Source organism: Neophocaena asiaeorientalis, unplaced genomic scaffold (genome assembly GCF_003031525.2).
Source record: "Neophocaena asiaeorientalis asiaeorientalis breed wild unplaced genomic scaffold, Neophocaena_asiaeorientalis_V1.1 scaffold1122, whole genome shotgun sequence".
Classification (NCBI taxonomy): Eukaryota; Metazoa; Chordata; class Mammalia; order Artiodactyla; family Phocoenidae; genus Neophocaena; species Neophocaena asiaeorientalis.
In genome coordinates, this window is record NW_020173715.1 from 71512 (window position 1) to 88287 (window position 16776).

The 16776-nt window shown below is 38.7% G+C and overlaps 1 protein-coding gene across 1 annotated transcript; it reads right to left on the minus strand.

Annotated features, from left to right (window-relative positions):
* Positions 1-7556: 7556 nt before the first annotated feature.
* On the minus strand, positions 7557-11329 carry LOC112403262 (olfactory receptor 52M1-like). The gene is given in 4 exon segments (XM_024750647.1): positions 7557-8143; positions 8146-8180; positions 8182-8527; positions 11326-11329. Coding segments are annotated over 4 exon segments (972 nt in total).
* Between the last annotated feature and the right edge of the window lie 5447 nt (positions 11330-16776).

Sequence of the window (16776 nt, forward strand, 5' to 3'; positions counted from 1 at the left end):
TGGCTCATGGGTCCAGCAACTCTGCGGCATGTGGGATCCTCCCGGACTGGGGCACGAACCCGGCAGGCGGACTCTCAACCACTGAGCCACCCGGGAAACCCATCCTCATTCCTTTTTATTCTTTTTTCCTTATTCTGTTCTGTGGCAGTGATTTCTACCACTCTATCTTCCAGCTCAGTTATTCATTCTTCTGCCTCAGTTATTGACCTGCCCCCATTTCTTTTTAAAAGTTTGTTATTAGTGTGTAGAAATGCAACAGATTTTTTAAAATTATAGTTGATTTATAATGTTAGTTTCAGGTGTACAGCATAGTGATTCAGTATTTTTGCAGATAATACTCCATTATAGGTTATTACAAGACAATGCCTATAATTCTCTGTGCTATACAGTATATCCTTGTTGCTTATCTATTTTATACATAGTAGTTTGTATCTATTAATCTCATACCCAGATTTGTCCCTCCACCTTCCCTTTCCCCTTTGGTTACCACAAATTTGTGTTCTATATCTATGGGTCTGTTTGTTTTGCATATATATTCATTTGTATTAATTTTAGGTTCCATATATAAGTGATATTATACAGTATTTGTCATTCTCAGCCTGACTTACTTCACTGAGCATAATATTCTCTAGGTCCATCCACATTGCTGCAAATGGCAGTATTTTATTTATGGCTGAGTAATACTCATATATATATATATATATGAAGTCTCACATCTATGTAATGCAGTCACCAGTCTGATGGGCACTTGGGTTGTGTCTATGTCTTGGTTTGTTGTAAATAGTGCTGCTATAAACATTGGGGTGCATATATCTTTTTGAATTAGAGGAGTTTTTTTCAGATATACGCCAAGCAGTTCAATTGCTGGATCATATGGTAGTTCTGTTTTTAGTTTTTTGAGCAAACTCCATATTGTTTTCCATAGTGGCTGCATCAACTTACATTCCCACTAACACTGTACAAGCGTGCCAACATTTGTTATTTGTAGACTTTTTATGATAGAAATAGCCATTTCATTTCTGCCTTCCAGTATCACAGAAGTGTGTCTTCTGGCCAGCCCCAACCAGAAACCACACAGGGAAAGGAATTCTAGGAAACATAGTTCCAGTTTCGCCAAGATGATACAGTACAATACCCTTACAACACTGGATGCATCTGAGAAATCTTGGATAAACCAAATTAAGAATAACATTAGTTCCTGAGTGATCATCTACTGGTTTGTCTACTTATCTATATCATATATCTGTCCAACTAATCTGCCTATAGAACATAGTGAGATGCTTGTATCCTTTAACTATGTCTCACCTCAATTACTCTCATACCCACCCAACTTTAACAGATAAGGATTGAACCAAAAAATATTCCTTGAAAGGGAGGAGTCCTGGCCAAGATTCTCATCCAGCTCTCAATTCTGAATACCATAATCAATTTTATATTTTGTTGGTGTTTGTTCCATTTGAATCAAGTGAGTCAGTTTTCCTTGTTGAAGACAGAAGTAAACAGTCAACCATACTATTCCCTAAAAAGATTTGCACTGGTCAGGCAATATTTCTAGAACTATAGATCCTTCAGATCTTAGGTTTTTCTTTTTAGATCTTCTGCAGAGTCATTTCTCAAACTCAGTTCTTGAATTCTCATTTCTAGAATCCAGTCATAGAAGGATACGAGTGCCTCCAGGACCTCGCATGTTGCCCCTTTAGCAGGACATAGAATTCTTGGCTTTTAAATTTAAAAGCTTTGAACCAAAAAGATGACAAAAATGTATAAGGGTATCTGACCTGGCAGAACAGATTTCTGTTCCTGGTTTCAGATTAGGTTAGGCACAAAGACTGTCTGTGCCTGGTGGGAGGAAGAACACTAGTTGGGACCATACTTTCTCCTTCTTAAGCTGAGGCTCCCAAGACTCCAAGTGGTGTGTAATCAGATCTGGGGGCACAGATGAAATAAATAAGTTGGCTCAGAGACAGAATAAGAGTGGTCACTTTGGCCAGTTTGCAGAGGGTGCCGCAGCTGAGACAAAGGGATGAGTATGAGAAAGAGTGGACAGTCTCTGCCAGGGTCCTGTGGGGGTGTGGCTGCAATCTCAGTGGATCAACTGTATCAGAGACTCTAGTAGGAGGAGGTCATGTACCACAGGCCACAGTGTGAAAAAAATACCATAATTATAGCACAAGATGTATATGGGGTCAAGGCCAGCCAAGAAAAGGAAGCAGGAAATAGTTGTCTCCCATATAACTGCCATGGTGGCAGTCTTGTAAGAACCCACCCACCCCCTACTGCAGTTTTAAATCTAACAAAAAGAAGAGGGTGATGTAAAAACTCCTGGGGGAGTTTTAAAAACTATGATTTCTTAATCAATTGCAATTTATAAAGTTGATTGGATTTGGTTGGAAATGCTATCTTGTATAACTTAATTTTATTTTTACTCTAAGCCCCATTGTGGATGGATGATGCCGGTGAAAAAAAGAAGGAAATGACATTTTGCACAACTGAGTTTGTGAGTATAAATGTTTTACTTGTTATACAAGGAAATATTTAGAGGTATTTAGCCTTTTACTGTCACAAGACTAATTAGGTGGGTGTCAATAGTTAAAAAGCCTGAGTGGGTACCAGGCAGCCAAAGAGAACAGAGGAAAGCTGAATCTGTTTATATAACTAATTTTCTGTAGAGAAGCAAAGAACAGAGTGTTTTCTAGAGCTGAGACTAGTACACTTATGAGTGAGGCACAATTGCAGACATTCTTTGGCTTTTCCAGTTACTCTTCCTGACTTATTACCCTTCCCATGGGCCTTTCAGTGCGTGATAAAATACTATTTTTAAAAGACAAGTTGTGTTTCGTGTGCCAGGGATTATGCAGGCATTTTAGATTCATTATCTCATTATATCCTTATAATTAACCCATGAGGAGCTACTATTGTTGCTTTCATTTTTAAGAGGAGGAGACTGGAGGAAACTTACAAAAGCCTCTTAGATAGCCTCATCCACCAGAGGGCAGACAGCAGAAGCAAGAATTACAATCCTGTGGAACAAAAGCCACATTCACAGGAAGATAGACAAGATGAAAAGGCAGAGGGCTATGTACCAGATCAAGGAACAAGATAAAACCCCAGAAAAACAACTAAATGAAGTGGAGATAAGCAATCTTCCAGAAAAAGAATTCAGAATAATGATAGTGAAGATGATCCAGGACCTCGGAAAAACAATGGAGGCAAAGATTGAGAAGATGCAAGAAATGTTTAACAAAGACCTAGAAGAATTAAAGAACAAACAGAGATGAACAATAACTGAAATGAAAACTGCACTAGAAGGAATCAATAGCAGAATAACTGAGGCAGAAGAATGGATAAGTGACCTGGAAGACAGAATGGTGGAATTCACTGCCATGGAACAGAAAAAAGAATGAAAAGAAATGAAGACAGCCTAAGAGACCTCTGAGACAACATTAAACACAACAACGTTCACATTATAGGGGTCCCAGAAGGAGGAGAGAGAGAGAAAGGACCCGAGAAAATATTTGAAGAGATTATAGTCGAAAATTCCCTACCATGGGAAAGGAAATAGCCACCCAAGTACAGGATGTGCAGCGAGTCCCATACAGGATAAACCCAAGGAGAAACACACCAAGACACATAGTAATCAAATTGGCAAAAATTAAAGACAAAGAAAAATCATTGAAAGCAGCAAGGGAAAAATGACAAATAACATACAAGGGAACTCCCATAAGGTTAACAGCTGATTTCCCAGCAGAAACTCTACAAGCCAGAAGGGAGTGGCATGATATACTTAAAGTGATGAAAGGGAAGAATCTACAACCAAGATTACCCTACTCGTCAAGGATTGCATTCAGATTCAATGGAGAAATCAAAAACTTTACAGACAAGCAAAAGCTAAGAGAATTCAGCACCACCAAACCAGCCCTACAACAAATGCTAAAGGAACTTCTCTAGGCAGGAGACACAGCAGAGCAGAAATAAGTAGAAAGAAAACAATAGCAAAGATGAATACAACTAAAAGCTGGTTCTTTGAGAAGATAAACAATATTGAAAAACCTTTAGCCAGACTCATCAAGAAGAAGAGGGGGAGGACTCAAATCAATAAAATTAGAAATAAAAAAGGAGAAGTTACAACAGACACCACAGAAATACAAAGCATCCCAAGAGACTACTACAAGCAACTCTATGCCAATAAAATGGACAACCTGGAAGAAATGGACAGATTCTTAGAAAGGTATAACCTTCTAAGAGTGAACCAGGAAGAAACAGAAAATATGAACAGACCAATCACAAGTAATGAAATTGAAACTGTGATTAAAAATCTTCCAACAAACAAAAGTCCAGGACCAGATGGCTTCACAGGTGAATTCTATCAAACATTTAGAGAAGACCTAACACCCATCCTTCTCAAACTCTTGCAAAAAACTGCAGAGGAAGGAACACTCCCAAACTCATTCTATGAGGCCACCATCACCCTGATACCCAAACCAGACAAAGATACTACAAGAAAAAGAAAATTACAGACCAATGTCACGGATGAATATAAATGCAAAAGTCTTCAACAAAATACTAGCAAACAGAATCCAACAACACATTAAAAGGATCATACACCATTATCAGTGGGATTTATCTCAGGGATGCAAGGATTCTTCAATATATGCAAATCAATGTGACACACCATATTAACAAATTGAAGAATAAAAACCATAAAAGAAAAATAAGAGGAGACGATTGTGCAACACGTCCAAAGTCTGAAAATTACTGGTTCAGATCCATCTCTGCCCTTTATTCTAAGTCCAAAGCCCAAGTTAACTACCTGTGCCACATGACCCTTTAATAGCTATAATGATTCCTCCTCCCTTAACTGTTCCCTAGTCTTCATAGTCTTCATTTTTTTCCATGAAGACTTGCAGACTCACAAGACGATGATGAGAACTTCCCTGGTGGTTCAGAATCTGCCTACCAGTGCAGGGGACACGGGTTCTAGCCCTGGCCCAGGAAGATCCCACATGCCTCGGAGCAACTAAGCCCACGCACCACAACTATTGAGCCTGTGCGCCACAACTATTAAGACCACACACCTAGAGCTAGAGCTCGTGGTCTGCAACAAGAGAAGCCACTGCAATGAGAAGGCCATGCACCACAATGAAGAGTAGCCTCTGCTTGTCGCAACTAGAGAAAGCCCGTGCAACGAAGACCCAATGCAGCCAAAAATAAATACATTTATTAAAAACAAAACAAAAAAAAGGCGATGATGAAAGTGTCTTTTACTTCCAGCCTGAGTATCAGTAACAGAAAAGAAAAAGGGAGAAACACGGTGTTGGCTTTGAATAAGATGGCTATTCAGTTATTGGACCTATTTGTCACATCCTCATATTGCATTCACCAGGGTATCTTCCCTCTTATCCTGTTCACCATGAAAGGGCTCAGCCATGACTATAGTTGACAACGGGATTAAATGCTCTACTATATGATCTATAATTTACCTCATATCCTGAGTCTGATAGGCCTGGGTGTTGTCATGGTTGGTTGTCCCTGGATGGAGCAGGAGCATACATACAGGTAGGATTTTTCTTCTTTTTCCTCATACAGTATTGAATGACTGACTGGAGATAAAGAAACTGCAGATTATTGGTATTTGTTCTTGATCTAAAGAAGAACTAACAGGTCATCTATAAAGGAACCCCTTACTGTGGCATTTCGGAGGATATTCGGCTAGAAAGTACTTAGTACTAATCCTCTTGAATTCAATTAAGTCCAGATTAAGAGCCATGGATCTCCATACACACACTCTGCTTTACATAGTATAAATGGACTTTCAGCTAATGCCTAAGAGCTATCCCATGACAAAGGTTCCTTGTCATTTCCCTCACAGCACTGGTGCCACTGACAGACATGAACATCATTTTTCTTCATTTTCTCCAAAGCACAAGTTATGGTCAGGAGATAACTCTGTAAAATAAGCTTCTAACTCTGGTAATTTTATGGTATCTTTTCATCAACTCCTAATAAAATCTAGCAGATACATTACATTTGGCATTTAAATTATGTTCATAGAACACAATGTTTCCCCAATAAATGACTTAGGTTTGGTACTGAAATCCAGGACCCTTGGTAAGGAGATGGGGAAATAAGTACCCTTCACCCCAAAACAATGGGAAAAAATTAATAAATGTTATCCATTCAACCTTAGGCTTAGGCATAGGGTTCTGAGGAAACAGAAATTTAGACCTGGCTTAGGGACATTAAGCCAAACTTTAGAAAAAATTTCTGATATTCTAAGTCCTTCATTTTTTTGTTGATGATATATGAGGTTTAAATTTTAGCTCTGGTTTAATCATTGGCTTCTTTAGATTATACGTTCAAATGTGAAGATGATTCCTTTTAAGCCTAAGGTAAGTCACCTTAGCTTTTAAATGTTTGTAATGGTTTGTAAATTGAGGAGGCTAAATGAGCATTTTCAATTTAAAGTCTGAAACATTTTACAACTAAAATGGACATACTATAATTGAGTGTGATTGCTTCATTCCGTTTTTTTCATGCATTATCACGAAATTGCTATAGGTTTCTAGCCTGAAGTAGTCATCTCATTATGGAACTTCTATGATCAATAAATAATAAAATTCATACATTTATTTTGATAATTTGTCCCTAAGAATTCTCCAAAGAGATATAAAGTTATATAAAGGTTTGCATCTACCACTGGGAATATATTTATTCTCATCACCTTTACTCAGTTCTCTACCCAACCTCTTTCATGTCAATAATCCCACTCTTACCTTCTTGCTTCTGTCGTTTTACTTCAGTTTGACTGCTGTCCTTCATGTAGGCTATTTCAGGGTCTCCAAAATGGAATCTCCTAACGTCCTTCTGTCTCCTCCTCCCCACTCGTAGTTAATTTTATTATGAGGAGACGTGAGATACTCATCTCCTGAGAAATGTGGAGGTAAATGGAAATGCCCACATTTCCAGTTATCTATTTAAATGGGAGAATGACCTGGCTTGAGGACTTTAACTCCTGTGAGCAGTAGAGTCCCATTCCAAGGCTCATTATATTAAGGTTTCTCACATTCATATCGCCTCCATTCTCAACAAAAGACCTTTTATGGGGCAAGCGAAAAGGATTGGAAAATCTTGCCAACACAATTTTTCCAGACCTTTACGAACAGAATTTGTAAACCATTTTCAAGAAGGTGTTAAATTATAATTTTACCTTCTAGAAATTGTGCAAAACGCTCTCTCCAAAGAGAAACCAGAAATCCTTCACCAAAAAAGTCAAAGATATAAATGATCCTACTTCTGTGGTCTGTATGCTTGTGTCTATTGTGCTTAATTTTATGAAGTCAAATAGTAAAAGGAATATTGTACAAAAACTCAAGCCCTGATTTCCTCTTTCAAATATTTCAGATATTCCCCTTTCAGGAAATCCATGGTCAAGCAGAATAGACCCTTTTCTCCATAACTCAGGTAAGACTTGGTTGCATGGGTCTTATTTCATTGGTTTCCCTGGTCAGAGCCTTTTCCTGCCATCACTAAATATCTGTCTCATAGATTCAGAACAGTCACTTGGGTTGAGCCCCTGACTTAAGAATGTGGAGAAGTCTCTCTTGAATTTGTTTAGTGTGAACAGCATAGACAATTGGGTTGAGGACGGGTGGAATGAGGAGGTAAAATTTGGCCAAGAGGATATGGATATGGGGAGGGACATGGATATGGGGAGGGACATGATTGCCAAAGCGGTGAGTGAGAGAGGAAACAGCAATGGGGATATAGAAGACAAGGATAGCACAAATATGAGAACTGCATGTTCCTAGGGTTTGAAGCCTAGCCTCAGGGGTGGTCAACCCTATGACAGCCCTAAAAATCACCACATAGGAGGCAGTGAGGTCTAGTGAATCCAGGATCAATACCAGGAAGCCAATTCCCGTTCCATAATAAGTTGTTGTGTCACTACATGCCAAGGTGACCACGGCCATGTACTCACAGTAGGAGTGGGCAGTGATTTGGGTCCGGTAAAGGGGCAGCCTCAGGCAAAGCATCAGGGGCAGAGGTCCAATGTAGAGTACTCCATGAAGGAGGGCAGCCAGGCCCAAACGTCCTACCACTGCATGGGTGAGCACTGAGGTGTGGCATAGTGGGTCACATAGTGATCAAAAGCCATGGCAAGGAAGATGCCTGACTCTACCGTGACTAAAGAACATTTGGGTCAAGCAAGTATCTAGGTCAATGTGACAGGCACAAAAACAGAAGATGGTTAGCAGTTTGGGCATGGTGGAGATTGACAGGACCAAGTCAATGATAGCCAACATGCACAGGAAGAAGTACATGGGCTGGTGCAGGCTGTGCTCCAACTTTACCACGGCCAGGATGGTCACATTCCCCACCACAGCCACCAGGTACATGGAGCTAAAGGGGATGGAGAGCCAGATGTGCAGGGACTCCAGCCCTGGGATGCCAGTAAGCCAGAAAGAAGTAGGCACCAAGCAGGAATTATTAGCAAGCAGACATGAACATGTTTGAGGGCTTAGAGTAGCTAGGGGACAGGAGCTCTTAGTTTTAGATTTTTACTGCCATAACATATTGCCTCTGGAAACTGTAGACTACTGGAATCTTATTTCCATCCTGGCAGAACCTATAATAAAGAAGAATTCTGAATGCCTACTTGAAAATTGACATATATTTTATAAAAGAGACTGCATGAAAACACCCACTGGTAAATGTAGAAACAGGTATGCTTAACATTTCTACTGCTGAATTGCTCTCTTCCATTTCCTTTAGGAAATATCTCCCAAAGCAAAATTACTGGATCAAAGGGGCTGAACAAGTTGGGGAACTTCTACACTGGAAAACACAAAGTTCTACATGCAATGATTAAATGTAAGTCCATGTAATGTGTTTAGCCTAGTGCCTGCATATGCTTCTCTTTGTTGTATAAAGAGTAACATCAATAACAATGATTAGCTATTTGCAATTCATGATTTTATGGTGAAAATTTAGAATCAATGCGTTCAAAAGTAAAGCATTATTCAATGAATTTGATTTATTATAATATTTTTAAAGCTATGTATTACCTGGTAAAACATTTATGTCATATTACAGTAAGTGAGGGAATGGCAGAAAGCAGATTAAAGTATTGATATGATATGATTTCATTAAAATATGTGTTTCTTATAGGAATATGCCTTGGATGTAAAAACACATTCTTTTAATTTTCTTTCGTGTATGGGTATATTCAGGTTTTGAAGAATAGTGAAAAGCTTTAAAAGTCTTACTTTTTAAAAGTCAAAAACATAACGGGACAATTTACTAAGGAAAATATATTAGTGAGGTACAATTCCCTTTTCTTTAATGGCTTAATAATGGTTTGGTCAGACTGATGAATCTAATTGATTTCTTTATAAGATACCTGGCATAGGACCTAATTTTTCAAAGGAAAATATCTAATTTAAGGTTGCCCAGATTTCATGGTTAGAAAGATGAAGTCAACTGTCCTAAGGAACATTAAGGACAGAGTCTATTAAACTTTCTGAGAATCTGGGCATCATCTATAATTTGAGATAGGTAAAAGATGAGGTACATCTTTTTATGAGCAAATCTCACTGGACATTTGCCCATTATCTGATCACAGTGATTAAAGAAAAATACTGAAAGAAAACAGTCAACAGTACCCTTCTTACTGGCCACATTATTCTTTGAAGAGATAGGGAGATCAGTGCTAAACCACTGTCCATTACTTGTAAAAGCCTGGTCCACTTCTTGTTCTTTTGCCCTTCAGGTGCCTCTAGGAATCTAGCAATGCTACACATCCTCAGGGTTCAGAAGCTGAGGGCACAGTCTTTTTCTTATTAAAAATGGGGAGACTATCAACTGCAAAGGGTAAGGATAAAGAACAAATGAAGTAAGTGTGAAGCTCTTGGCATATGGCATCAGCTTCTTTTCCCCAAATTCTTACTGTTCACTATGGGGTGGGGAGTAGAGCAGAAATTTACATCCTGCAAATTGGAATAGTTTCCTTTATTTCACTGTCATGGGGGACATCTTTGAAGATTCCTCAAAAGTCCAGGAATTGTAGAGATAAGACAGGGATTTATTGGGAACACTGGTCAATACACAATTTTATCTCATAAAAGGGAGAATATCTGAAGTGTTCTCTGAAGATACTGTGATAGGTCCCTTTATGGTTTAGGATGGTGGCCTAATTACTCAAAGTCAGGGAAGGTCAAAGTATCTCATCATAAAAAAATCAATTGTTCATGCGATGGACTTAAAACCAGATTTCTAACTTTGATTTGTGCCAGACCCAGTTTAGTCAATGAAATTGTAACTGAGTTTTAGGCTGGGACAAAGAATATGAGCATATGAATAAAAATCCACCAAGTTGATAATTGGCATCTTAAGTGGTGGTTTGAATTAGGTGTGACACCTAAACTGTGTCACTTTACCTAGAACATTCTAGAGAAACATTTTCTGTATCAGTCCACATAAGGGCATCCTTACCTGAACACGGGAGACATGCCTGCAAGTCCTGGAAGAGACATCCTGATGGTGGGTCTGAAGCTCCTGAGACCGATGTTTTGCTGTGGTGAAATAAACATGGATTAGAAGCAAGACAAACAGTGCAAATACGAACTCTACTGTTTCTGGCTCTGTGACTTAGAAAACAAAGGCAGAGAGATTACATTGCCTGTTTGCCCGTCTGTGAAATGAAGGGAGTAACAGCTGCCTTAGAGTTGCATCATGTATTAAAATGAACTGTTTATAAATGTGTGTGTTCGCACACACAGAAGGTGAAATATTAGAATGCCTGGCCTCTGGAACAGGCAGTGTATTCCCTCCTTGCCTACTCCTCTCCTCTGTTCTTTTCCCCCTTCCAGAGAACACAGACACAGTGCTATTTTCGTATGACCTTGGTAACTCCATATCCTTCTTTCCCAACTGTATGAATAGCCTTTTAAACATGGATAAAAATAATTAAAGATACCTGTTGATGGTGTAAAGATGCAGTTGGGAGAGAAGTTTGCCTGACTGTGGAGTAGAAGACAAGAGGTCCAATCAGGATGGAATAGTTCAATCTTTTCTCTCATGTTCTGATGGGGAGTACTAGGCAACAAAGCTTTCTACATTGGGGTTTTGCCTCTTCCTTGATCCATAACCCAGACCAATTTGTACTCAACTTATTTCCTCTACTTTTTAATTTTTTAAGTTTTTAAATTTTTTTAAAAATTTCCTCTACTTTTGACTAGAACTGTAAAGAAGATAAGCCCTGGATGGACCAAAGACAAATGGAGTCTGATTCCAATAACTTTGTCTCCATCTCTGGAATGTACTTACCCATTTGGGCAAATGTCCACAGAGCTCCTTACAGTAGTCATCTCTTGTCTGGATGCTTTGATGAATTTAGTTCATAGTCAAAGGGAGGCCATGGCTCTGACCTCTTCAATATTTTCTCCTGTGTCCCCTCTTTATCCAGGTACTGAAAACAGCCAGTTGCTTCCCAAGGGTTGCAACAGAGACACCTGCATTCTTCCCTCTGTATCCTGAGTTACCCCCCATGGGAGTAATCTTCATTCCTTACTCCACTCTACCTCCCAGGACTAGATTATAAGACTTATTCCTACTCTCCTCCTGGGGCCTGTTCACTAGCCCCAGGTCTCTGACTATTCTCCCCCAAGGCCTGAAGTATTCAAGGACTCTAAGAGAGTGACATTGGGAGAGAGTTCACAGGAGAAGGGTGGGGGAAAAAATAAACATCAGATACTGGTATAACCAATATGGACACTTTTTTTTTGTTAATCTTTGCTTATATTATTTAAAAAACTTAATATAGGGTCTAGGCTATACAAAAATGATGCTTAAATATAAATTTATTAATTTTAATTTTCCATTCTGCTACATTTTTTCAATTTGTGTTTGCTTAAATATTTATAATAAGTTACAGTAGTTGTGTCCTTGTCTGTGGTTATTTTAACCTATTTTTTTCTGGAATAGAAGGCTAGCTTCAGTTTTTTCCACTAAGTGGCACAGACATATTTGTCAATGTCCTTTTTTCTGCTTATCCTTAGGATAAAATACCAGAAAGAAAATTATTGACCATTGTGCAGACCTCATAAATCCTGTTGTCAAATTGTTTTCCAAAAGTGGTTGTCAAATTTGTGTTTAACCCAGCATCAAGTGAGTTCATTCCCTAAATTGCCCTAGTCATTTAAAAAATATAGTAAGTCCTGTACATATAAACAAGTTCCATTCCGAGAGCACGTTTGTTAAGTCCAGTTTGTTTGTAAGTCCTACAAAGTTAGCTTAGGTACTGAACTAACACAATCAGCTATATAGTACTGTACTGTAATAGGTTTATAATACTTTTTACACAAATAATACATAAAAAACAAAAAATGAAAACATTTTAAATCTTACAGTACAGTACCTTGAAAAGTACAGTAGTACAGCACAACAGCTGGCATACAGGGGCTGGCATCAAGTGAACAGGCAAGAAGAGTGACTGACTGGAGGAGGGAGAAGAGGTGGGAGATGGTAGAGCTGAAGGATCGTCAGCAATAGATGACACAGCAATTGATGACACAGGTTCTGGTTCCTTGCTGGATTCAATTCTGTTTACCCTATTGAAGAAAAGATCCAGTGATGCCTGGGTAGTGGCTCTTATTTCCTCATCATAGATGACATGGTAGCACTGGATTGCATTCTGAATGGCTGCTGCAACCTTCATGTACCATACTACGTTTGGGTCCTAACAGTTCCTCCTCAAATAAAGAAAATTCCCTTGCCATTTCCTGTGTTGTGAATGTCTTCGGTTCTTCAGCAGTACCAGCTACATCACCACTGCTTTTACGCTTTCTTCCAGACATCCTGGGCTTGAAATAAAGATACTGTACTACTCTACTTTATACAGTACTATACAGTGAAGTACACAAAAGCACAATCACTTGTAGATGATGCATGCATGTGACAATGTACACCAGACATGTGAACACACGTTCGCATCTTTGAAAGTCTGCAACTTGAAGTTTCGTATGTAGGGGACTTACTGTAGTTTTATATAGATGAGAACACAAATGCAATAGTTTCATTTCTTTGATTTCTGGGTGAACACGTTAATGTTTGAAAAATTTGTGGCCAGCATATTTTTTTAACAATTTCTCCCCAATTTTTTCTACCATATACTTAATATGCTTAAAGTGGGGAGAGTGGTTTAATAAAATCTGTGAGAATGTTTCCTATAGGAAGTTCTGACATACATACAAAAGAGCTACTTTTACAATCACCATTAGCGATTCATGATATTCCATCTTGAATAGAGAACCCTCCTTGAGATTTCCCAATTATTCCTACAGTGGTCTCTCTCTTCTGTATCCTTATAGCTACGCCCTGAACTCTTATTTCAACCTCCTCACTGGCGTGGTTGGCTCCTGTCTTACATTTCTGTCTTCCTCCTCTCTACCACTCAGGTGCCATTTTGAAAGTGCAAAATTGATTATTTGTTCTAAATGTTTAAAAAAATGATTGTGATTGTTTTCATAAAGCTCTAGACTATCTTCCAACCGTCTCTGGGAAATATCTGCTTTACCACACGTTAAGATCCTCTGTTCTGGAAGATTATTGCTCTCTACCTGATATAGACGCAAGTTAAAGGGATTGTTAAAATCTTAGGCAAAATTGGAAGGATATAGAGATGTAGGATACAGGAGTTAGGTTTAATTTTAAAGTTCCTTTTCTCCCCCCATCAGATTTCTTGAGCTATAATTGGCACAACATTAAGTTTAAGGTCTACAATGTGATGATATGATACACATGTATCAATATTATTAAATGATTAACACAATAAGGTTAACACATCCATTACTTCATACAATTATAATACGTTTTTGTGGTGAGAACATTTAAGTCTACTCTCCTACCAACTATCAAGTACACTTAACTTTTGGGAGAATGGCAGCCTGGAAAGGGTAGGGAAGCTCCAAGCCCTGACTGTTCCTGAATTTTATCTGTCATAATGAGCCAATGATCTAAGTTATTTGAGGCTTTGGGTGGAGACAAGATGGCAGAGGAGCAGGACATGGCCTTACTCTTCTTATGAAAATGTCAAAATCACAACTAACTGCTGAACAACCATCGACAAAAAAATGCTGGAAACTACCAAAAAAGATATCCTACAATCAAAGATAAAGAAGCCACAATGAGATGGTAGGAGAGTGCAGTTGCAATAAAATCAAATCCCATACCCACCAGGTAGGTTACCCAAAAACTGAAAAAATATTATATCACAGAGGTTCTCCCACAGGAGTTAAAGTTCTGCACCCCATGTCAGGCATCCCAGCCTGGGGGTCTTGCAATGTGAGGAACAGTCACCAGAGCATCTGGCTTTGAAAGCCAGTGGGGTTTGATTGAAGGAATTCTACAGGACTGGGGGAAACAAACTCCTCTTGGAGGGTGAACACAAGGTCTCATGTGCATCAGGACCCAGGGGAAAAAGCAATGACCTCATAAAAGACTGGGTCAAACCTACCTGCTAGTATTGGATGGTATCCTGTGGAGGTAGAGGGGTTGGTTGTAGCTCATTGTGGGGATAAAGACTGGTGGCGGTAATTCTGGGGATTACTCATTGGCATGAGCCCTCCTGGAGTCTGCCATTTTCTCACCAAGACCTGGTCCCACCCAAAAGCCTGTAGGCTTCAGTGCTGGAATGCCTCAGGCTAAACACCAGCAGGACAGGAACACAGCCACACCCATCAGCAGACAGTCTGCCTAAAGTCTTTTGGAGCCCATAGCTTCCCGATAAACACACCCCTTGACATGGCCCTGTGCACCAGAGGGACAAGACCCAGCTCCACCCACCAGTGGGCAGGAACCAGTCCCTCCCAGGAAGCCTGCACAAGCCTCTTAGACTAGCCTCATCCACCAGGGGACAGACAGCAGAAGCAAGAAAAACTACAATCCTGCAGACCACAAAATGGAGACCACAAGCACAGACAGACAACCTGAGATGGCAGAAGAATATGTTCCAGATGAAGGAACAAGATAAAACCCCGGAAAAACAACTAAGTGAAGTAGAGATAGGAAATCTACCCAAAAAAGAATTCAGAGTAATGATAGTAAAGATGATCCAAGATCTTGGAAAAAGAATGGAGGCAGAGATTGAGAATATATAAGAAATGTTTAACAAAGACCTTGAATGGATCACTGAAGAAATCAAAGAGGAAATCAAAAAACACCTAGAGAGAAAAAATGAAAGCACAACAATCCAAAACCTATGGGATGCAGCAAAAGCAGTTCTAAGTGGGAAGTTTATAGCAATACAAACTTACCTCAGGAAACAAGAAAAATCTCAAACTAACCTTACACCTAAAGCAAGTAGAGAAAGAACAAAGAAAACCCAAAGTGAGTAGAAGAAATCATAAAGATCAGAGCAGAAATAAATGAAACAGAGATGAAGAAAACAATAGAAAAGATTAAATTAAAAGCTGGTTCTTTGAAAAGATAAAAAAAATTGATAAACCTTTAGCCAGATTCATCAAGAAAGAGGGAGAGGACTCAAATCAATAAAATTAGAAAATGAAAAAGGAGAAGTTACAAAGGGCACAGCAGAAATACACAGGATCATAAGAGACTACTACAAGCAACTATATGGCAATAAATTGGACAACCTGCAAGAAAAGAACAAATTCTTTGAAAGGGATGATCTCCCAAAACTGAACCAGGAAGAAATAGAAAATATGAACAGACCAATCATAAGTACTGAAATTGAAACTGTGATTTAAAAACTCCCAACAAACAGAAGTCCAAGACCAGATGGCTTTACAGCTGAACTTTATCAAACATTTAGAGGAAAGTTACCACCTATCCTTCTGAAACTCTTCCAAAAATTGCAGAGTAACGAACACTCCTAAACTGATTCTATGAGGCCACCATCATCATGATACCAAAACCAGACCAAAAAAAAAAAATTACAAGCCAATTATCACTGATTGAATATAAACACTACAATCCTCAACAAAATATCAATACTAGCAAATCAAATCCAACAATACATTAAAAGGATCATACACCACAATCAAGTGAGATTTGTCCCAGGGATATAAGTATTCTTCAACATATGTAAAATCATTGTGACACACGACATTAACAAACTGAAGAATAAAAACCACATGATCATCTCAATAGATGCAGAAAAAGCTTTTGATAAAATTCGACACCCATTTATGATAAAAATTCTCCAGAAACTGGGCATAGAGGGAACATACCTCACCATAATAAAGGCTGTATATGACAAACCTACAGCTAACATCATACTCAATTGTGAAAATCTGAAAGCATTTCCTCTAAGATCAGGAACAAGACAAGGATGTCCACTGTCACCACTTTTATTCAACATAGTTTTGGAAGTCCTAGCCACGGCAATCAGAAGAAAAAGTAATACAAATTGGAAAAGAAAAAGTAAAACAGTCACTGTTTGCAGACGACGTGATACTATACATAGAAAATCCTAAAGATGCTACCAGAAAACTACTAGAGCTCATCAATGAATTCAGTAAAATTGCATTATACAAAATGAATACAAACTATTGAATTTCTATACCATGAAAGATCAGAGAGAAATTAAAGAAACCATCCTGTTTACCATCGCATTAAAATACCTAGGAATAAACCTACCTAAGGAGGCAAAAGACCTATACTCTGAAAACTATGATGTTGATGAAAGAAATCAAAGATGACACAAAGATGTCATATCTTTCCAAAGATGGAAATATATACTGTGTTCTTGGAATGGGA